Source organism: Haplochromis burtoni, unplaced genomic scaffold (assembly GCF_018398535.1).
Source record: "Haplochromis burtoni strain Fernald_Lab_line unplaced genomic scaffold, NCSU_Asbu1 Contig_437, whole genome shotgun sequence".
Classification (NCBI taxonomy): Eukaryota; Metazoa; Chordata; class Actinopteri; order Cichliformes; family Cichlidae; genus Haplochromis; species Haplochromis burtoni.
In genome coordinates this window covers 18,984-41,693 of record NW_024582798.1, presented here as the reverse complement: position 1 = coordinate 41,693, position 22,710 = coordinate 18,984, and the positions used below count along the sequence as shown (strand labels likewise).

The 22,710-nt window shown below is 42.3% G+C and overlaps 1 protein-coding gene across 1 annotated transcript in view; it reads left to right on the top strand.

The window, feature by feature from the left end:
• tenm3 (teneurin transmembrane protein 3) overlaps positions 1-22,710 on the top strand; it is a gene marked incomplete in the record, with an annotated part of 240,891 nt that overhangs the window by 201,845 nt on the left and 16,336 nt on the right. Inside the window, 12 exon segments of the mRNA XM_042213353.1 lie at positions 724-886; positions 1,223-1,361; positions 1,984-2,089; positions 2,166-2,308; positions 2,458-2,636; positions 3,873-3,977; positions 5,204-5,334; positions 7,367-7,536; positions 9,605-9,731; positions 21,861-22,058; positions 22,155-22,214; positions 22,517-22,706. Of these exon segments, the coding sequence (XP_042069287.1) occupies positions 724-886; positions 1,223-1,361; positions 1,984-2,089; positions 2,166-2,308; positions 2,458-2,636; positions 3,873-3,977; positions 5,204-5,334; positions 7,367-7,536; positions 9,605-9,731; positions 21,861-22,058; positions 22,155-22,214; positions 22,517-22,706 (1,711 nt within the window).

The window sequence follows — 22,710 nt, the reverse complement described above, 5'->3', positions numbered from 1 at the left end:
TAAGCAACATAGTGTACGCTGTGCAGTGCAGCAAGGAGTGCTTGGACCTTTACACTGGAGAGACCAAGCAGCTGCTCCATAGAACTGCACAACATAGAAGAGCAAGCGCGGCAGGACAAGACACAGCTGCACACCATCTGCTAAAGGACTCATTTGATGATACCACAGTTCACATTTTGGACTGAGAGAACAGATGGTTTTAAAAGGAGTGCCATTTATGTTCACGTTGAAAGCCCGTTCTTGAACAGAGGGGTGGCTTACGACAGCAACTTCCACCTACAACGCAGTTTTGAGATTCCTTCGCAGGTCCCTCAACCTCCGCACATCTTACAGCAGGTGACCCAAAGAGGTCACATGATAGGGTGAAGCAAGATCTCACAGTGTTCTCACCCAAAGACCTGGTGATTATGACCCACACCTTTTTTTTATCACACCTTGGCTGATGTGATGAGGCACATGATGGTTGGTCAATGAGAGGCTCAATGACCAAGAGATATCCCCCACTAGGGTTTAAATACCTGGGACGCTCCATCGTTTGATTTGTAGAACTGAAGAAGCCTCTCGGATGGGATGTGAAACGTCTTCATAAAACTCCAGTGGCTTGCTTTCCGAGCTCCTTAGACTACAGTAATGTGGATGACTGGGAACCTGAGACACACATATATGAGACGAGAATTTCTTGTGTTGATGTTGTTCGTTGTCTCTCGTTTGGCTGTCCTGTAGAATGATGCAAACTGCGACTGCTATCAAACGGGAGATGGCTATTCCAAAGATGCCAGGCTTAATTGTCCTTCCTCTCTGGTTGTGTCTCCGGATGGGACGCTGTATGTGGCTGATCTGGGAAACATCCGCATTCGAGCCGTGCGACGCAACCAACCACCTACGGGTGTGTATATAAAGTGTATGCACATACACAGTAGACGTGCAATAGAGGGCTTGTATGTCATGTATGTTAATAGGCAGACAGCTGTCTCACGGATGTGTAGTGACGGTGATCAGCAGAATAATCAAATAGATTTGCAAAGAGAGAATACCTGCGTAAGTTATTCAGTTATGCAGGTATTCATGTAATGGCAAATGACATAGACTGTGCAATATTGTGTGAGTTTAGAAACAAAAATATTAAACAATAATAGATAACAAAAGTAACATAGGAACATAATCTAAGAAGATAAAGAAAACAAAGTCACTGGTCGGTCTGTCTGCTGGTCTGTGTATTCAGGCTCTCTGGCTTCAGGTCCCAGTTCCTATGAAGTGGCCTGTCCAGCCTCTCAAGAGCTCTACGTGTTTGATGCAAATGGGACTCACCAGTTCACCATGTCTCTGGTCACTGGAGACTACAAATACAACTTCAGCTACAGGTTGGTGTTTGTCAGGAAACACATTTTTGTGACTTTTCCATTAGCACCTACTCGCCACTAATAACCATGACTCCGCTCGAGTCGACTGGTTTTCCATTACAACCCAGTACTACCTTGTTTGCGTGCTTGTCGTCATAGCAACGCTAATGTGCATCCCATAATGTAATTAATATGCAACATGAACAACAACAAAGGCTTGTGGGTTGTTCTCACTTGGGGGAACACGGCGTTGTTTTTTGTAGCCAAGTTTCAAAAATGGCTGTTTGGATTTTTGTAAATGAGACGCTCTCATTGCTCATTGCTGACCAACCAATCAGTTGCATGCAGTGTGACGACATCACATTTTAGTACCTGCTCAGAACTCTTGGAACCCAGGCCGGGGAGAGGAAAGTTTCCTTGGCCATCTGTGCCCCTGCCTATGGACCGCCTTGAACCGGCTGGAGAGCCAGATACCCCCTGGTGATCCCGGCATTGGCTCCCCTGCAGCTCCGCCCAGACCACACACGGCACCATAATACATTTGCATTACCTTGCAAAATTGTTCGACACAACAGTGTTGTTTACTGTTTTTGTCTTCTTTTGTGGCACCTTACACGAGTAACTCATTTCTCCACACACTCAGCAATGAGGAGGATGTGACTGCGGTGACGGACAGCAGTGGAAACACGCTCCGCGTGCGCAGAGACACTAACAGGATGCCTGTACGTGTGGTTGCTCCCGACAATCAGGTGGGTACTGAGGAGCCTTGTTAGCAGATTACGAGCGTGTATCCTTGATCACCTGTGATTCTGTGTGTGTGTTTAGGTCATTTGGCTGACCATTGGGACTAATGGAGGTCTGAAGACTCTCACAGCTCAGGGCCAGGAACTGGTCTTGTTTACTTACCATGGGAACAGTGGCTTGTTGGCTACCAAGAGTATCCAAATTGGCTGGACTACCTTCTATGAGTGAGCCACTTTTTGGATTTCTAGTTGAATTCTGGTCAATGGACAGATTAAATTTCTCTGCTTTTTGCTGGGTTGTCAGTGAGTGAGTCTGAGTTTTTATCCGTGGATCCTAATGTCTGTTTCTTACTGTATCCTCACCATCCTTGTAGCTATGACAGTGAGGGTCGTTTGACTAATGTGACCTTCCCCACTGGGGTGGTAACCAGTCTCCATGGCGACATGTCGTCAGGGGCTGTTGCTGTGGACATTGAGACGTCAGGGAGGGATGAGGACGTTGCCATAACAACCAACCTATCATCAATAGACTCCTTCTACACTCTGGTGCAAGGTAAGAAGCTAATGCAACCTGAGAAGGGAAGAAAGTTTCCTATTTTACAGGTGGCCTCGTGTGTGTGAAGCATGCTAAAAGCTTTAGTTCGAGCTGAAGTAAGAATATGGTCTTTATTTATTATTAAATCAGTGCATGGTTCATAGTAAATTCAATTAGTTGCTAACAGTTCGATTTCTCATCGCTTCACACATTGTGCAGTTTCCACACTTTCCCTGATCGATCAGTATCAGGAATCCGTGACTAGCCTGGATCCTTGGCCACAACCACATGCACACAATACAGCGTAGTGTCCATGTGGTTGCGTCAATTTCACACCTAAACATGTTAATACAATGATTTTTAAAATGCAAATGTACATACCCCCATCTGACATCCTGTCAAAGCGGTGCTCGTCATCACATTTGTTCTGTTTGGGATGTGTGCAGTTATATCAGCAGCTTGTGTTAGTTGTGTAAAGTTTATTTTAAGAAAAGATCTGACATGAGGAAGTGTACAAGCTGCGGATGGATCTGTAATCCCATCTGCTCTAATAATCCTAGATTTAGGAACTGCAAAAGGATCCTTGTCGTCCTTCGTGTCAAACTTTCATCCCTAAACGCTGAGGGGGGGAAAAGTAATTTGGTGTTGTTCAATCTGAACTAATGAGCCATTTGAAGTGAGGCTGGCAATGATTTACTTCAGACTGAGCTGTGCATGGCCACGCACAAGTATTGATCGCAACATGAGTTATTCAGAGCAATTGACAAGTGTAGCATTTCACTCCATCACTTCATTCATTTTCTAGCCTGTGAGCTAGAGAAATGAAAACACGCTAGATGGGGCTGCACGGCCGACATGGTAAACAACATGAGACAGGAGACTGGATTAAGAGTACTGTTTCAGAGATGGTCTGTGAGGACTGTGTGTTCTTCCTCTCTCTCTTGTATGCACACATAACGGCCTTTAGTCCTGTGAAAGGTCAAGGAGGATGTAATTAAAAGAGGCTGGGAGATGTTAATACATGCTCTTTGCTCCATTAGCAGGCTCAAACGCTGCCCTCTCGGGTGAATTGCGTGGTTTCTCCCCTTACTTTGTCTCCCTCTTTGTCTTGGCCTTTATGCTTCGCTGTCTTTGTTTTTGTCTCTTTCTCCTTCACCCTTAGGTCAGCTAAGAATACTGCCTATATGAATTAATGCCTTGGAAAGTATCCAATAAAGAAATGGTTCATTTCTAATGTGATTTCCTTTTAAACAGACCAGCTTCGTAACAGCTACCAGGTGGGGAACGACCACTCACTGAGGGTGATCTATGCGAACGGGATGGACACGCACTACCAGACAGAGCCTCATATTCTGGCAGGTGTGTTTTAAGCATAGTGCCTTCACTTTATAATCTACGAGAGGATCTAAGCTGTCTTTATTTTCACTTATATGTATATGTAGTGTGTGGAAAGCACTGGTTTGGGACCATCTACACATGCTGAGATTTCTGCTCCCTGCGTCTCTGTCCTGTTGCTCCTGTTGATTCTGATCTCTCTGCAGCTAAACACCTGCAGAAAGAGCTGTCAGAATTATTAGAGTTAAACAAAACTCAAACGTGACGTAAAAAACATTTTAAACGATTGAAACAATTTTGTGAACTTGGAAAACTTAACTAAATTCTATTAAATATAAAGGAAGTTTTAGAAATGTTATCAGCACTTCACTGTCAGCCTGCTGAGGCTTTGACGTGTTAACAAGACTGTAAGTTCCTGTGATGGTTTTCATAAGTCTTGCCACTGATGTATGCTCTGCATGCAATAATATTTAAAGAGACTGAAACGAAACATTTCCAACAATAAAAACGAATCAGTAAATATTAAACTGCTGGACGGGTGCAGTGTTTGTGTCACGTGTTGGGATTTGATTTGCACTGAGAGCATGTTTTAATCCAACCAGGAGTTTCAGATAAAAACTGAAGGAGAATTGTTTTGTAATGATTCCCTAAATATGTGTAAGCTTGACAAAACACGCTGTAACGTTTTGGAAATAAGAGGAAACACTGGGAGGTGATCAGTCTCATGTAAACATCTCAAGTTATTTCAGTATTGTTACATTTTAGTCTCAGAATATAAAATAATTTATTGTCATTTTAGTTATTTTGTTATCTTCTAGAACCCAGTTCTAGAAAAATGATCCTGTGTAAAATGAAAACAAAATGCAACCATATTTTTGTCTCTACAGGACATAGAAAACCAGTGAGGAAAAACATTTTAAAAAATTATGTTATAAACAAACAAACAAAAGCCTCCACAACGATTGGACAGGGCCACGTTTACCGCGGCGTAGCATCCCGTCTTCTTTTGACATTAGTCCATGAACATGTGGAAACTGAGCGTTTCAGTTGTCCTGCGTCTTTGTTGTACGTTTTATTTCATGTGCCCGTTGTTAAAGGTCTGGACTGAACTCTTCTACTATAACGACATTATCTAGCTGCAAGGCCTTCCCTCAAAAAGATGTCGTCTATATGTTGTTTTAAATGTAGAAGAAATTGAGATTCTTGTACACTAAACCATCAGGGCTTCACATGTTGTCGTACCTGTGTAGGTGCTGCTAACCCAACTGTTGCGCGACGTAACATGACTCTGCCGGGAGAGAACGGCCAAAACCTGGTGGAGTGGAGGTTCAGGAAGGAGCAGACGAGAGGAAAAGTCATCGTCTTTGGAAGAAAACTCAGAGTGAGTGCTCTTTAGCTCAAACTTTAGATAAGCACAGACCAATAAGTTTGTTGTCCATTTAAATCAAACTCGGGTTGGTGCGCTTGGTTTGTGCAGGTGTGAACACAACAATCGCACTGGGCTACGGACCAAAGCAACCGCAGTGGTCCTGGTGTGGGTCTAAATGAACTCCAGTGTGTTAAAAAGAGATAAACGTAATAAGTATAAGAATGCGAGGTGCATATCCATATCCTCCAATGTTTTTTGCCAAACCATCATTTATCATATATCAGCATCCAGCATCAGCCGTAGACGCCTACAGAAGGGGTCTGTAGTGTGATAGCTCATGCACAAGTGTCTTAAAGAAAGGTGAGAGAACAAACAAGTCTATCACAGAGACTGAAATCAAAGCTCACATGGTGCTGAGTTGTGAGACGGCAATCACTGTATCCATCATGTAGGTTACAGAGTTTCACTGTCTGCATATTATAGGTGCGTGCTTTTGTTCTTCCTGCTAGGAAAGGAAGCAGCGCTTTGAAAATGACGCGGCGCACTCTCTCCCAGCCTAACGGGACACAATCCTTTTAGTCACGTGGCTCCAGTGAAGTTGAAACACACAGCTGAGCTGCTCTCAACATGGCCCACTAAGCAAGAATGGAAGTGTCACCACAGGTGACCCATGACTCATAATAGGGAGTGCTCTGCTATGAACGAGCAGTAATGAGTAGTAGATGTGTTTTTATTAATGAGTGTTCAGAGGTGAATTTAAAGAAAGTCTGTGCACATGTGAGCGTCATTTGAAGTATAATTTGTCATTAATAACTGAATGACAGTCCAGCTGTCTTCCAACTTAATGATGACAGTGGAATCGCAGTCCTTTGAAGAGGAGCAAAGTTGAATCCAGTCTTTCTGCTAAATAATGATCTTACATGTCAGTGAATTAGAAAGCTGCATGTTTAAGCTGCGTGCTGGGTAGAGCAACGACAAAGCCTGCTGTCAGACAAGAAACAGCAACTTTACTGAGATGACAAGAACAGGACAGCTACTTTACTTTTTAATGTGCGTTTGTTTAGCTGTGTGGTGATTGGGTAGCTCGGCTCAGCGTGAGGCAGCCAGTCTCTGAAGCGCTGAAGAACTTTGTCTGGATTTGTTTTATTTCTAAATAAAGCAATAAAGACTTGGTTCCTGGTGCAGATCTTAGTTCACTGACTCAGCCGCAGATTTTTAAGTAACTCAGTTGTTATTTCATGAATCATGCTTCAAACCTCAGGCTAACACTTATTAGAATATTTATTGCTAAGTCTTTGATCAGAGGGGTGACTAAGTATTTATCCTGAAACATCTCAGAAATAAGAGACAGTCCAGCCTGTCTCTTATTTCTGAGACGTTTACAATATGTGTGGTACTCCCTAAGAACAAAGCATATACACTATATTGCACTATTATCGTCTGGGTTAACACACACTGAACAGACAAGAAGACTTAGTTTAGTCTCTGCTCTAATTCACCCAAAAGAGGTCAGGACTCTGTGCAGGCCAGTCAGATTCTTCCACTCATGCCTGAACCTGTTGCACTGGTGTTCTCCTATCACAGTACAGTTCACTCAACTCCTTTAGAGTTCCCCATTCATTCAGAAGCAGTGTGCACGCCTATGTGCTTGATTTTATACATCTGTGGGACATCTGGATTCCATTATTTGGATGGGTGAGTGAATAGTACGTGCACAGTGATTTGTCTGGAAACATTTTAGGAAATCTACACTTTCCAAAATATTCATCTGGACGTAGCGTTGTGTGGGAGTTTCAGTCAGCTGAGACTGGAGAAGACGAAACGTTTCTCCCACTGAAAACGTCCAGATAACAGAATCAACTTTTGGAGATGTTCTTACCTGGATGATTGAGAACGCATCAAGACTTTCCAAAATACTTTGCATTTATGAAGAATTCAGCACACTGGCTTCATATTCACTGTCAGTGATATGTGCATTTTGTGTAACTTTTGATATTTTGTGTATCTTAATGCATGTTTTATAAATGTGTCTCCGCCTCTTCAGGTGAATGGGAGGAATTTGCTGTCTGTGGATTATGATCGTACACTGCGAACTGAGAAAATCTATGATGACCACAGGAAGTTCCTGCTGAAGATCATCTATGATACCCAAGGCCATCCAACACTCTGGGTTCCCAGCAGCAAGCTGCTGTCGGTTAACCTAACGTACTCCAGGTGATTCCTTTTGTCTCATTCTGCTCGATGGTGCAAAACACTGTAGTACACAAAGATTCTGGTTTCAGATCTTTGCAGATTCCTGTTGTTTGCATGTTCTCACAGTGGCTGCATGTATTCTCTCATATGCTGATGCCTAAATATGCCTAAAAATGTAAAACAGTGTGTGAATATGGTGGAAAGTACTAATGGCTGTTTCGTGCTCGAGCTCTAGCCTGCATCAGTCTCAGCATCTCAGCTGTCTCTCCCTTGCTGTCTCTGTCACACACAGTGTAAAATTACTCTTGCTGTGCACAACTGTGCTCATTATTGTAACCAACTCTGTGAGTTAGATGGAAACATTTGTGGAAGCGTCGCATCTTCTTACACGGTTATAGATTTAATTGCTTAATACAGTGTTCTTCAAAGAGGCTGCTCTCACTGAACACTTCGTGCAGATCTATGATTGGGCACAGTTAGCGATCACACTAAATGCATAGTGAAAGACCAGGCTGTGGTAATATGGATCACCTCGTGAGGGAACAACTACAGTGCTTTGAGTTTTCAGAAAGAGTGAAAAACATGAGAAGCGGCATTGGAACTTGATTTATTCCAAGAAACTAGGATGATGTGAATAATAAGACCAAAAGATACATGCGAGCTATGGCTGTTTGATATAACGATACATGTTTAGTCATAAGTTGTAACGGCGCCGTTTTCTTTGTATTTATTACACGGCGTGCTGCGAGGAAAAGCCTAGGGCTGTCCGATATAACGATATATGTCGGATGACGATATAAAAAGGTCTGTCGTTTCATTTTACGCTGTCGTTTGTTTCGTGGTGTCGCAAAATAAACTGTTTACAGCAATATTTTTTCATGGTTCTGATGTCACTGTAGTTGTTATTAATTTCTTAAGGTTCTCTCTTTCTCTTATATTTAATATAACCACACTACGGACGGACAAGCGCCTGTTTTTATGCGTTGTCGTTAGCAACAACGACGGTAACACCATCGCTTGTCTGCTTGTTTATTTTCCACATAAACCTTTCACAATAAAGCTCAAGATCCTGTTGAGACTTTTCAAAATAAACTGAATCACGTGAAAAAGCAGATTATTTATGGATGAGAAGTAAAAAAGAGCCGCCAGGTGCTAAAAAATAAACCTTAGACTCAAACGTTAGAACAGCTTTTCCCCGCAGCACGGCGTGTAATAAATACTCACAAAGAAAACGGCGCCGTTACAACTTATGTCTAAAAATGTATCGTTTCATGCATCGGCTAAAACACTCGACTCCAGCTACAGGACGCCCAGCTGGAGACACGTCACGCAAGTCGAGCTGCCCGAGATTCACAGAGTTTACAGAGAATGTTAAATGTTTGTGATTTATATCGTTATCGGACGATAGATGTCTTATAACGGGAGATGAGATTGTGGTCATATCGCACAGCCCTAATGGGAGCACAGACGATGTGAACAAAGACATAACGATATACATACAGTCAGTGGAGCTGAAGTGAAAGAACTCAAAGGTGGAAACAATTTGAGAAGCAGAGGAGGGAAAAGAACAGACACAGGTGGTAAAATGTCAAAGCAGTTACCAAAATAAAACAGGATATAACTAAAAGTACCAAAAGACAGGAAAATACAGCAGATACAGGGAAAGGATGCAGAAGGATCATCCCATTACCCCCAACCAATCACAGCAGATGCCCCGCCCTCCCTGAGCCTGGTTCCGTCACAGGTTTCTTCCTGTTAAAAGGGAGTTTTTCCTTCCCACTGTCACCAAGTGGTTGCTCACAGAGGGTTGTTTGATCGTTAGGTTTTCTCTCTATTATTGCTAAGTCTTACAGTATAAGGCGCCCTGAGGCAACTGTTGTTGTGATTTGGTGCCATGTAAATAAAATAGAAACTGAATTGCTTTGAGATTGAAAAAGTAAACACAAAGAAATAAGAAACAGATCAAAGAAACAGGAACCAAAATGCAACTACTTAAAAGCTTATCACTAGATTTTGGTTTGGCTCAAGCTCTCAAAAACCTCAAAGGCAATGTTTGAAATGTTGGTGATCTGACTTTGTGTCTGTCCAGTTCGGGTCAGGTGACAGGTCTCCAGAGGGGTCCGACCACAGAGAGATGGGAGTACGACAGTCAGGGACGAATCATTTCCAGAGTCTTCGCTGATGGAAAGATGTGGAGTTACACGTATCTGGACAAGGTACAGGCTAACGTCGTGAAAACCACACATGCATACATCACTGTGGAGCTTCAGTGTGAGTGAGTCACTTAAAATGACTCTGTGTGGCTCTGATGTGGATTTAGCCGCTACACGGTATGAGCAGATGGTTCAACAGAGCATGAATTTTTAACACAACTTCCTCAAATGTCAAACTCTTTGGATGCTTACATTATTTCACTTTGCATGCAGACACAAAGTTATTTCTCAAAAACTACCAGGGTCAAAATTATAAGCTAACAGTCAACGTGTATCCTTTTCTGCTAGTAAGCCCAACCTTTGTTTGGGATTCAAGTCGGAGCTTTGTGCCTGCCAGTCAATGATGTTCACTTTGGTCTTCTGCATGCAGTTGCCTACCAGGCACAGCGTATGGTTGCTGGCATTAGGTATTTTCTGTTCTGCAGCAGGTTTCCCTCTAGTGGTTGTTTTTGTGTATTTTTTACTCTGCAAGATCTAGCCAGAGGCAGTTTCACCTCTGTTAATCTGTTGCCATCCACGCCTTCACAAGTTGATAAACGGCATCATCTGTAAGTGATATTGTTTGTTATCACTGAGACGACTAGTGTGCATTATTATTTGTTGTGAAGGCGTGATATAGTTTGTAGTTGGAATTTAATTTGAATGCATGTATAACCTAAGCTAGTAAGGTTAAGCTAGCTCATATGCCATGTGGTTTCTTTAACATTTCGATCATGAGCTGATTTCATTTGATGTTTTATTCGGGCACTCACTAAGCAGATAAATATAGTGTTCTTATATCTTTGAATATGGGTTTGTTATATTTTATACTGGTGCAACATTTTTATTGGTTTATTTCTGGTTTTGTCGACAGTTTCACACTTTTTCCTTATTAAATCATCCAACTCAACACATCGGCCTGTTCCTTGGATTTTGATTAGGAGAGTGTTTAGCTGTCTGTATAGCTGAGTCTACGTTCATGAGGACAACACTTAGTGAGGACAGAACAGTATGTTTTGGGTCATTGTCGTGGTGGAAGACCCAGTTTTCTTTCAAAATCTTCACATCATCTTTCTGTATGATTCTTTCCTCCATGATGAGATTCCAACTTCCAGACACACTGAAGCATCCCCACAGCATAATACTCCCACCACCGTGTTTCACTGTCTTTCTTTCTCCAAACATAAGCAGCATCTCTGCGACCAAAGCGCTCTCGTTTTATCTCGTCTGACCAAAAGACATGCTTCCAGTATTCGTGATGTTTCTCCAGGCTGTCCTCAGCACACTTCAGTTTGGTATTTCTTGGTCTGACTTTAGTCATTAGTCTTCAAAGACACGTCTCACAAGTTTTCTTTCCAGAGTCTTTGAACTCTTTCACTTCCCACTGCCAGGCTTCTTCTATATTTCTGAACTTGCTGAAGTTTTTATTCTGTTTGTAAATTGAAGATAAGTCTCGGTTTTCATTTTACAGGCTTTGAACGTTACAAACACATCAGCTCGCAGCAGTGGTTCGTATTATGTTGTTGTTTCAGGGGGGCCAATAATATCGACCCTGCTCATTTTCTTTTCTTCTGAAATAATTCTGTAATTTTGTGCAAATATTTTATTAGGAGGCCAAACATTGGGTCCTCGGCTGTAATTCATAGTCTGAGTGATAATTTGGTGTTAATAGAACATAGTAGACGTGGACACAGATTTAAAGGGGAGTCATGGTAACTCTACATCCGTAACAGAGTGAATCACACATATTTCACTCTAAATAAATTCATGTAAAATAATGACTGAAGAAAGGAAGGAACACAGAAAATGAACAGAGGATTAAACAGCGTGCCCTTAAAGGTGGAGATGTGTCAGGCAGAAAGTCCAGATGTGAGGAAATGATGGGCTAAAGAATGAAAAACAGCAGTGATGAAACAAAAACAGCCCATGTTGTGCCTTTAAGAGCAAACGAGAGCGGATTGCTTGCAGTGTAAGAGCTGTGTTGGTAAATCAGAAACATTTTGGTTTTATTAGCTTCATCAGAGCCTGAGACACAGCAGCAGCAGGCCTCGTCTGTAGGGGAGTGACAGAGAAGGAAGAAGAAATACTTTGCCGTCACAGGCTCTACTGTGTCAGCGGATGGTTGGAGCTTACATGGAGAGACTGAGCTAGAAAGAAAACAGCAAGTGTGGCTGAAGAGAAACAAGAATCACAGTAAAGCGAGTGCAGCGTGTAAGAGACGAGAGGACGGAATAAGTAACAGCTTTACAAGACTCACTGAAACTGAAGCAAGTAAGCAGGTTAATATTTAGTACGTACTATCACAGTGTAGCAGTCTCAGTGCATTTACAGTATGACATCATTCAACTATTTGGTTTAGAAATTAAATAGTTGATAGATCCTGTTTTAATGTGGTCAGTGGAAGTTTGTGTTTGAGTATTTCTTTGTTTGTGCTGAATCTTACGCCGCTGGGACGTCTGTTTCTGTCCCCTTCAACGATCCCACATTTTAGGGGAAGTTCAAGGAGCAGAGCTGAGTTTATGGGCTGCACCCATGAAAGCTTAGCAAAGCTTCATTGTCAATTATAAATTCTGCTTGTCTTGTTTTTGACTCGTGTGTGCAAAGTTTACATTTGTACACATTCAGTTCAGGTCACTGAAAGTTCTTTCTCAGATGCCTCAGGACATTACAGTAGAAGTCTCCACTCAGAGTGTGTGAGAGCACGAAGCAAGCCGTGAGCTGAAGAAGCGTCTGTAGCCTCCAGGACAGGACCGAAGCAGAGATCTGGGGAAGGGCCCAGTAAACTGTCACCTGCACTAACCACAGATGGAGAAATATCCTTGGGCAAGATACTAACTCCAAGTTGCTCTCTGCTGAATGTGTGTGTGTGGCAGATTCAATTAAATTCAGCATTTAGACAGAAAATACGAAGCAAAAAGTGCTGCTGTGGATGAGGCAAGTTGTGTAAAGTGCTTTGAGTGATCAAATTAAATTTATTTAAAATAAATGGCTGCTCTCTTTAGGGGTCCTGGATATCCTTCTACCCCTGGCATTCAGTGTTTATTGCCATGTGTCACGAGAGAAAAGGTTTTTCTTTGTGCAATGAAATTCTTTCTTTGCTGTCCACCCACAGATGCCGATTAATATATACAATAGAAATAAAACATATAAATACAAGTAGTACAAATAAATAGATGAAGGCAGAAAAGGAGACAAACTATGGAGATTTGAAACAGACGTGTGCAAAAGAGCTACAGCTCAATATGAGCAGACGTGCAAAAAATAATTATTACTGTTCAAAATGGGTCAGCTGTTCAAGAGTCTGATGGCAGTGGGGAAGAAGGAGACAGTGAGTCTGGATGTTCTGGATTTCAAACTTCTAAACCTTCGTCTCGAGGGCAGAAGTGTGTCTCTCCTCTGGACTCTGTGATGGTAGCTGCTCTGCAGAGAGGGCAGCGGGGTCCTGATGATCTTCTCCACAGTTGTTATCACTCTCTGCAGGTGTTGCGCTCCATAGCAGTAGTGCTGCCGTACCATGCAGTGATGCAGCTGGTCAGTGTGCTCTCCACAGTGCAGCTGTAGAACCTGCTGAGGATCTTGGCCGACATACCAAATTTCCTCAGCCTCCTCAGGAAATACAGCCGCTGCTGAGCCTTCTTGACCAGCTGTGTGGTGTTCAGTGTCCAGGTCGAGGTCCTCAGAGATGTAGACGCCCAGGTACCTAAAGCTGCTCACTAGAGGTGGGAATCACCATACATCCCACGATACGATATTATCACAATACTTAACGCACGATACGATATTATTGCAATTTTTTAAATATTTTGCGATATTCAGATTCTGTACATAAAGGTAAACTTTATCAATATTCATTTTATCTAATATCAAAGTCTCGACACTCAGTCTTTCTCTCATTTCAGTCAGTTTATTGTTGACAAACTGAACGGTTTGTATTACAGTCTAGTCCAACTTAACTGAATGCAACCATCTGGTACAATTATAGCTATTCTGAACTATGCAATTTATGAAAACTATGCAGCCCCTTCAGCAACTGAAGAATTTGAAAGTAAATTAAAACAAAATATAATTTTACATTAAATAAAAAAGTTTTAAACTTAATTAAAATAAAACATGTCTTAAATTAAAATAAGTAAACTGTCATGTTTATTGCTGCCAAAAAAAAGTTAAACACATTTGGACAGTGAAGGAATGTCAGGATTCTTGCTCAGAAAAAGGATCAACATGCTCTGAAGTCAGAGCACAAAAACCTTTTTTGTAACAAAATATCGATTTCTGCTGTCCCTGTATCGATACATTATTAGCAAACAAAATATCACGATGCTACACAGTATCGATTTTTTCCCCCACCCCTACTGCTCACCCTCTCCACTTCAAGGCCCCGGATAGACAGCGGCTGGTGAGGCCTCTTCTTCTTCCTTGTGTCCACTTTCACCTCCTTTGTCTTGTCAGTGTTGAGGGTGAGGTTGGTGTCCTCACACCATGACACCAGACCGGCCTCCTCTCTCCTATGAGCCGCCTCGTCCCCTCCAGTGATGAGACCGATCGCTGCAGTGTCGTCCGCGAACTTCAGTATGGTGTTGTCTTTGTTGGAGGCGACACAGTCGTGGGTGTACTGGGTGTAGAGGATGGGGCTGAGGACGCAACCCTGTGGGACGCCAGTGTTTGTAATAATGCTGGCTGAAGTCCTGTTGCTGATCCCGACGGTTTGGGGCCTGGCAGTCAAAAAGTCCTGTAGCCAGTCACAGAGGGTGGGGTGCGGGGCGAGTGTTGCCAGCTTGTGAGTGAGTTTGTGTGGGATGACAGCATTCATCCCTATTGCACCAACCTTCTACATGTCCTCTTTCACTGCATCCATCGATGCGGTCTTCCTCTGTACCTCCAGCTGGCAGCTGTATACATCTTTAGTCCATTGTGTCCATTATTCCCCCCAAACCACTGCCAAAGCATCTCAGTCTTGGCTTCCTCACTTTATCTCCAAGCTGACTGAGGTGGCTGTGGGGATACTCATTTCTAAAATTGTCCATCACTTACAACAAAACTGCCACCTCCAGCTTTTCCTCCTGTCTTTGTGTTAGTCTCACCATCTCCTCACCATACACCATAGCAGCTCTCACTGTCATCTACTGAATATATCTCCACCCTGCAAACGCTTTCTTCTTCACCTCTCTTCTGCACTGTCCATTGCTTTGGATCATTGACTCCAGGTTTTAAACTCATCTACCTTCAATGCTTCCATTGCTTGCGTGTTCACCTCTCCAGCTACCTTCCTGTCATTCACACACATATTCTTTCTTGATTCTATTGATTTTCATTGTTCATACCTCCACCTGCTCCCTGCTCTTACGACAGAATTAAAGTGTCATCTGTGAAGGTCATAGTCCACGGAGACCTCATTTGTCCACCATCACCACTGCAAACAAGACGAGGCTCAGAGCTGATGTTTAAAACCCACCTGTCACCTCTACTGCACACCTCACCACTGCCTCACATTCCTCTTTCATGTCCTCCAGGGTGGAGCAGGACACACAGCTCTCTGCCACACTCGACGAACATCATAGTTTGTTTTTTGGCATGCTGTCAGTAGTACACCTCATTCTGATCTCCTCCTTACTCTCCACCAACACCCTCAGTAGAAACCTTTCACCTATAGTGTTCCTTCTTTGCTGCTTGCTGATCATCACCTCTCCCTTTAGTCTAGCGACTCTTTCTCTGGTATGGCTCACCAGCTTTCCTGGAGCTTATCTCTGAGATTATATCTGTCATGGTCCTGAGTCCGTGGACTCAGTGATTTTGTGTTTGGTGTATTTATTGTTATTATTATTATTATTATTATCACTACTATTTGTGGACTGTTTGGGATGGTTTGTGTTTTGGGGTTTTGGATGCTGGGTTTCTGGGTTGGTGCTCTCTCTGTTGGTCCCCCGTCTCGTCAGGTTCATCAGGTCCAGCTGTGTCTCCCACTGTGTGTGATTTCCCAGTGTCCCTCTGTGTATTTATAGTGTGTTCCTCTGCGTCTCTCTGCACAGCCTTTGTACATCTCCTGCTGTCCTTATGTTTCAGTTTGTTAGTTTTCCCAGTTTTATGTTCAGTTCTTCCCTCACCTTTGTTATTTTCACTGTACATAAATCTCCACTCGCATTTCCACTGCCTCATTGTTTCCACCACACGACTGCTGCCCCGGCTGTGACAATATCAGCTCCTCCCGAAACTGTATGCAACATCGTTCCTTCTCCAACTTACACCATGTAATCCCCACACATCAACACGCACACGCTCTGCACCGTTTGATCCAACTTTCTCTTTCTCACCTGACATCCTGTTTGTCAGGTACATGCATCACCGACTTTACACTCTGCAGCTCCACAGTACACATACTCAAGGTCACCCCTACTCCATTTCTCTTCCTATCAACACCAAGATAGAGTTTGTATCCACCTTCAGTGGCCATGGCCTTGCTTCCTTCCACTTCTCCTCCTGCACACATAACATATCTACCTTCCTCGTGTCCCTACATTTAAAGTACCCACTACATCCTTTCCTTCGTTCTCGTACTGTCCTCATACACGATGCTCCTTTCTTTTCTACCGTTTGAAACTACAAGTTCATTTTTTTTCTATACATTCACATATTTTATTGTACAGTTTGCCATTTGCATATCCAAGATGTCACATTTTGAGGCTTCTGCTCTCATAGTCACATCTATAATCAGTTTAAAATTGGCAGCTGAAACCCATTTAGGAGAATATGCAGAATACAAGCAGGCAGGACCCAGCAGAGCAACACGTTCAAGCTATGAAACTTGTTGTGGCCCAGGAAGAAGCTGGGCTTCCCCTTTTTTTATAGAATGAAAAGCTATATACTGTAGGATATATATATATATATATATATATATAGGGGTGCAACGATACACAAAATTCACGGTTCGGTTCGATACTTTGGTGTCACGGTTCGATATTTTTTCGATACAAAAAAATGTTCATGCCTTTTTAATTTGTCATTTATTAAAATTATAAATATATATTTTAACTCAAAAGTACAGTTTTTAAATTTAATGTTGCTGAAACAAAAGTAATTAAAAAAATAAATATATCTCAGGGCTCTCAAAATTTCAAAATCCCTGGTAGCCCTTCGGGCAGGGACTCTTCAGTTTTTGGTAGCCCAAAATAAATGTAAGTAGCCCGAATAAAAAAGAGAGCAATTTTTTGATTGATGTTTTGTTTCCTTTACAATATTATACATTAAAGTATAATATTGTAAAGGAAACAAAACATTAATCAAAAAATTGTTGAAACACAAATTACAACATTGTATAAAAATTACAATCATCAACTCAAACACTTGGTTCTAATTGAACAGAAATTTCTATGAACTTGTAAGAACTGTGTAGGACATGAATCAGTCTGTGTCAGATCCTGAATTGAAATTTCCACTGAAGTCACGGGTAGAGACAAGTGGAACCAAGATCGAGGCCATTTGCTGTTTGAAGTTTGCACAGACTGCTGCATTGTGCCAGTGGTAGTTCACTCTTTGCAACATAGTAGCTGTTCTAAACTGATTTTTCAGGTTTATTTTTAGTATGTTATTTGCGATTGGTGTTTGTTCTGGGAAAGATATTGCAGACTGAGCAATAATGCATTTCTTGCATTTCTCATGGGTTCTAATGGGGGCCTTTCTTAAAATGACTGGTCCCAGTAACAAAGGCGCTTGTCGACTCAGAAATCGAGAGAAAACCAACAACACACCCGGCAGAACATTATGTTATTTACACGGGTGCACATAAGTGGTCCGCATGTGCGCATTCGCTGTCAAAATAAAAGACGCGCACCAGATAAGAAGTTGCAACGCGCGTTTGCGTCCATATAAAAGCTGTTTTTGTCCGCTAGAGTGGGATTTTCACGGCACATTCTGCACCACATCTCTGTGCGTTCATCATTTGTTTGAAGCCAGCTCACCTCCTGCAACCACTTTTCCGAGAATACGCGCTTCTTTTGTGGTTCGGACTCCTTCTGACATTTCTTTGGAGGTGGAGGAACATCACAGTAATGCTTAAAGGAGCTTCTTCGACATCTTTAAGAGTTCTAAACAAATGTCTGTCCTCCTCCAGAAAATCTTATGTACGCAAACACGCGTTGCAACTTCTTATCTTTTTATTTTGACAGCGAATGCGCACCTGCGGACCACTTATGTGCAGCCCTGGTTATTTAGCTCATCATATTGCAGCCACAGAAATTCTTTTGTCCATGAAACCATAAAGCTGCACTTTCTTTTTGCCTTATAGTCTGATTTGTCATAACTTCTCCGTTTTGTGGTAAGCTTTTCTTTGGCTGTCACTTCTTCACCCTGACCTGTCTTATTTGGCTCAGCAGAACTGAAATATATACTGCTGCTTTTACACACGCACTCACATAAGCTCAGCGATTCTCTGCGCGATCAACCTCTCACATGTTTAAGCTGCGGGAGATTTCACTTGTCATGTTTGCATAGTAAGCTAACGATTAATAAGACGATGTCAGAGGAATTGGTGCACAAATTATCATCACTCACAGATCAGTGCTGTCGCTCTCTATACACAGTTCGCACGATTGCAAAGTGAAAGCAAAAAAACAAGCGCAAATTCAAACGCGACTTCAATATGTCACATATTGACAGTGGCTCACCGATGCCAATGACATAATTACCCAGCTACATTTCTGAAAGAATGCAAAAGCATTGACATATATTTTTCCTACAATAGCCCGACGGGCAGGGAAGAGATAGATTTTGGTAGCCCGACTGAAAAAATCGCTAGCTCCGGGACGTCGGGCTAGCGATATTGCAAGCCCTGTATCTGATTGAGGAATCACTCATCTTTGGAAAAGAGAGTTTATTACAGAGAAATGTCTCTTTCCAAAATAAAAGCTATACTATCCGCTTCTTCTGGGCTATATTCTCAGCAGCATAAGGAGAATCATGTGCTAACAGCTGTCTAAATGACTCGGCTAAAGTTAGTAGCATGCTTGTTGTTTTTGTCTTTGCACTAGGATGATGTCGGCGTAAATGTGCAGTCATATTCGTTGTGTTCCCACTAGTGCTTTCAGGTTAATCTCGTTGAAATGACCTTAACGCCACAACACGGCAAATCTCCGTTAACGAGCTACCGCCGATCGCCCCGTGCATGGGGCTAGACGGCCAACACGTTAACGAGCTAACTGCGCTAACACACTAGTTCCCACCCATGTAATTGAGCATTGCATGGCACATCCAACATACTGTTTTACTTTAGTCCATGACTCGCTTACCTTCAGGGTCATACGTCACATGAAAACCAAAATAATTCCAAACGCCAGATCTGAATGAGGTTCAATTTGCCTGTTGCAAGGAGAGCTTAACTTCTGTCTCGCTAGCTTGCCCTGCGCTCTTCCTTCTGACTATGCTGTCTGTGTTGAGCGCTCAGTGGATCTGCGCTCGACAGTGCAGCCTAGGCGAGTAGTCGAACACAGATTCACTGAGCGCTCAACACAGACAGCATCGTCAGAAGGAAAATTGATAAAATAAATTACAAATGTTGTATTGTTCGATACATCTGCTGTGATTGGTTGGGTGAGAGAAGGAAGACAGGATAAAGACATGCTGTGGAAGAGAGACAGAGATTAATAACAGATATGATTCAGTGCAGAGAGGTCTGTTAACACATAGTGAGTGCAGAAGAAACACCCAGTGCATCATGGGAATCCCCCAGCAGCCTACACCTATTGCAGCATAACTAAGGGAGGATTCAGGGTCACCTGGTCCAGCCCTAACTATATGCTTTAGCAAAAAGGAAAGTTTAAGCCTAATCTTAAAAGTAGAGATAGTGTCTGTCTCCTGAATCCAAACTGGAAGCTGGTTCCACAGAAGAGGGGCCTGAAAACTGAAGGCTCTCCCTCCCATTCTACTTTTAAATACTCTAGGAGTAACTTTAGAGATGTTGCGCAAATGGAAGAAAGCAGTCTTACATATTTGTTTAATATGTGCGTTGAAGGACATGTCCTGGTCAAAAATGACTCCAAGGTTCCTCACAGCGTTACTGGAGGCCAAGGTAATGCCATCCAGAGTAAGAATCTGGTTAGATACCATATTTCTAAGCTTTTCAGGGCCGAGTACAATAACCTCAGTTTATCTGAATTAAGAAGCAGAAAGTTAGCAGGCCATCCAGGTCTTTATGTCTTTAAGACATTCCTGCAGTTTAACTCATTGGTGTGTGTTATCTGGCTTCATGGACAGATAGAGCTGGGTGTCATCTGCATAGCAGTGAAATGTATGCTATGTCTTCTAATGATGCTGCCTAAGGGAAGCATGTATAATGTAAACAGAATTGGTCCTAGCACTGAACCCTGTGGAACTCCATAATTAACCTCAGTGTGTGAAGAGGACTCTCCATTTACATGCACAAACTGGAGTCTATTAGATAGATATGATACAAACCACTGCAGCGCAGTACCTGTAATACCTACAGCATGTTCTAATCGCTCTAATAGGATATTATGGTCGACAGTATCGAACGCTGCACTGAGGTCTAGCAGGACAAGCACAGAGATGAGTCCACTGTCAGAGGCCATAAGAAGATCATTTGTAACCTTCACTAAAGCTGTCTGTCTGTGCTGAGCTCTGAAACCTGACTGAAACTCTTCAAATAAGCCGTTGCACCTTCCTGATTTTCCTATTTTTTGTATGTTTGTCACACTTAAATGCTTTAGATCATCAGACAAATTTATATATTATACAAATACGACACAAGTAAACACAAAATACAGTTCCTAAATGAAGGTGTTTATGGTTAAGGGGGAAAAATCCAAACGTCCTTTACTCTGTATGAAAACGTGATCGCCCCTAAACCTGATAACTGGTTAGGCTAAGCTTTGAGACAAAGGAGCACGGTAAAAAACAAAACAACAACAACATCTTATTTGGTCATTTAAAAGCTAATCTGTGAGCTAACAGGAAAGGAAAATTCAGTGGATTTCAAAAATGAGGAGTGGAATTTTAAATGTCAGAAAAACATCTTTTCATTTATTTATTTTTCTTTTTTACATTTAAATTTAAATGATTTAGAAAATCTTTTTTTTATGGTTGTTGAATACAAACACACACACAGGTACTCACAGACTCACACTGGCTGCTGCCTCCAAACATATCCTGCATTATCAGTCCTGCTGCTCAGTAACATTCAGTACTTATTATTTACTGATGCTTTTCTGGGTTGTTGCCATGGTTTCCCTGCTATGTTTTTTCTTTTTGCCTGTTTTGTTTCAGCAGGTGATCAAACAGATTCAGTGTCTTTTCTCTCTCCATCCCTCTCCACTGTTTTTCCCTCTCCTTCTGTTAACTCAACTTCCTAACTTCTCTTCATCTTTCCTGTCCCACAGTGTCTGTTCAGACTGTAATAACTTAAAAGTACCAAAAAATTATAAAGATCAAATAAACTGTGACAATTAAGCTGACCAGCATAGCAAAGCCATAATGATCCACGTGGGAAAATCAATCTGTTGGGAATTGTCTGGGCCTTCAGACTCTGATTGCTACATTGCAACATCACCTTGCATTGATACATTTTACATTATTAATTAATAGATTATTTACTAATGTCTAAATAAATAAAAGAATAGTAAATGAATTTATTAAAGCATATTTTATTGCACATTTCATTACTGAAGCGCAACATTCTTTATTTTGATGTGTGTGTCTCTTCTGGTCGTGGAAATGTATCCTATAAAACACACTCATGACCAAATCAGGTGTATCTGAGCAGCATATGTGGTGTCAGTGTTCCCTGAGTGCTGTGAAAAGCCACTTTGGTATTCATGTCAAACTGTCTAACACACATGCAGGGGAGCTTTGCATGACCTCGGTAGGCGCAGCTCCAGCAGGTGGTGCAACAATATCAGGATCTTTATCTGATAACATCTGATTAAACGATGCAGTGCCAGTTGTGCTTGAATGAATCTTCATGTATCTGCAGTGTGGACTGATGTGAATCTAGGCTACATTTACAACATTTGCACCACTTTTGTTTTCTGTATAAGAAACTGTAATTCAGACATCCAATCATAACGTCTGTGGCCTCTCACTACAGGCCGCCACGCGACCAGTCAGTGTGTTCTGCTTCTAATTGTCTTCCTCCTGTCTCTGCATCAGTCCATGGTGCTGCTGCTGCACAGCCAGCACCAGTACATCTTTGACTATGACTCCGTGGACCGCCTGTCAGCAGTCACCATGCCCAGCGTGGCCCGACACACCATGCAGACCATCCGATCCATAGGATATTACAGGAACATCTACACCCCACCAGAAAGCAACGCGTCTGTTACTGTGGATTATTCTGAAGATGGACAGGTGTGTTTTGTTTTTAGCAAGTAAGAGACACACTGGATGTGATCAACTTCACTCAACAGCAGCAAAGCTAATCATTCACTGCTTTCTCTTTCTTAGCTCCTGAGGGTGGCTCATCTAGGCACTGGCCGGCGTATACTGTACAAATACCGCAGACAGGTAGGTTATTCATGTCTTTATGCAGCTGATTCTTCAACAAAGGTCAAAGGTTACCGATGAGGAAGGAAATGTCTGTATATGTTTAAGGTACAGTTGTCCTGTACATGCAGCATGCAGCAGTGTTGTTGCAACATCTTTCCCACTTCAAACTTCACAGTTGCTTTTGGTCATTGAAAGTTACCCATAGTGGAACCATAAAGAAACAGTTGGATGAGCTGTAGGCTGGTGATGGGGTGTGATATGCACAGCAGACATCCTGCTTGTGTCGTCACTGTAACACTTTTTTATATTTGTCTCGTCAGAACAAGCTGGCAGAAATCCTTTATGACTCGACCAGGGTCAGCTTCACATATGACGAGACTGCTGGTGTGCTTAAGACTGTCAACCTGCAGAGCGAAGGCTTCATCTGCTCCATCCGGTACCGCCAAATTGGCCCACTGGTTGACCGGCAAATATTCCGCTTCAGCGAGGACGGGATGGTGAACGCGCGCTCTCT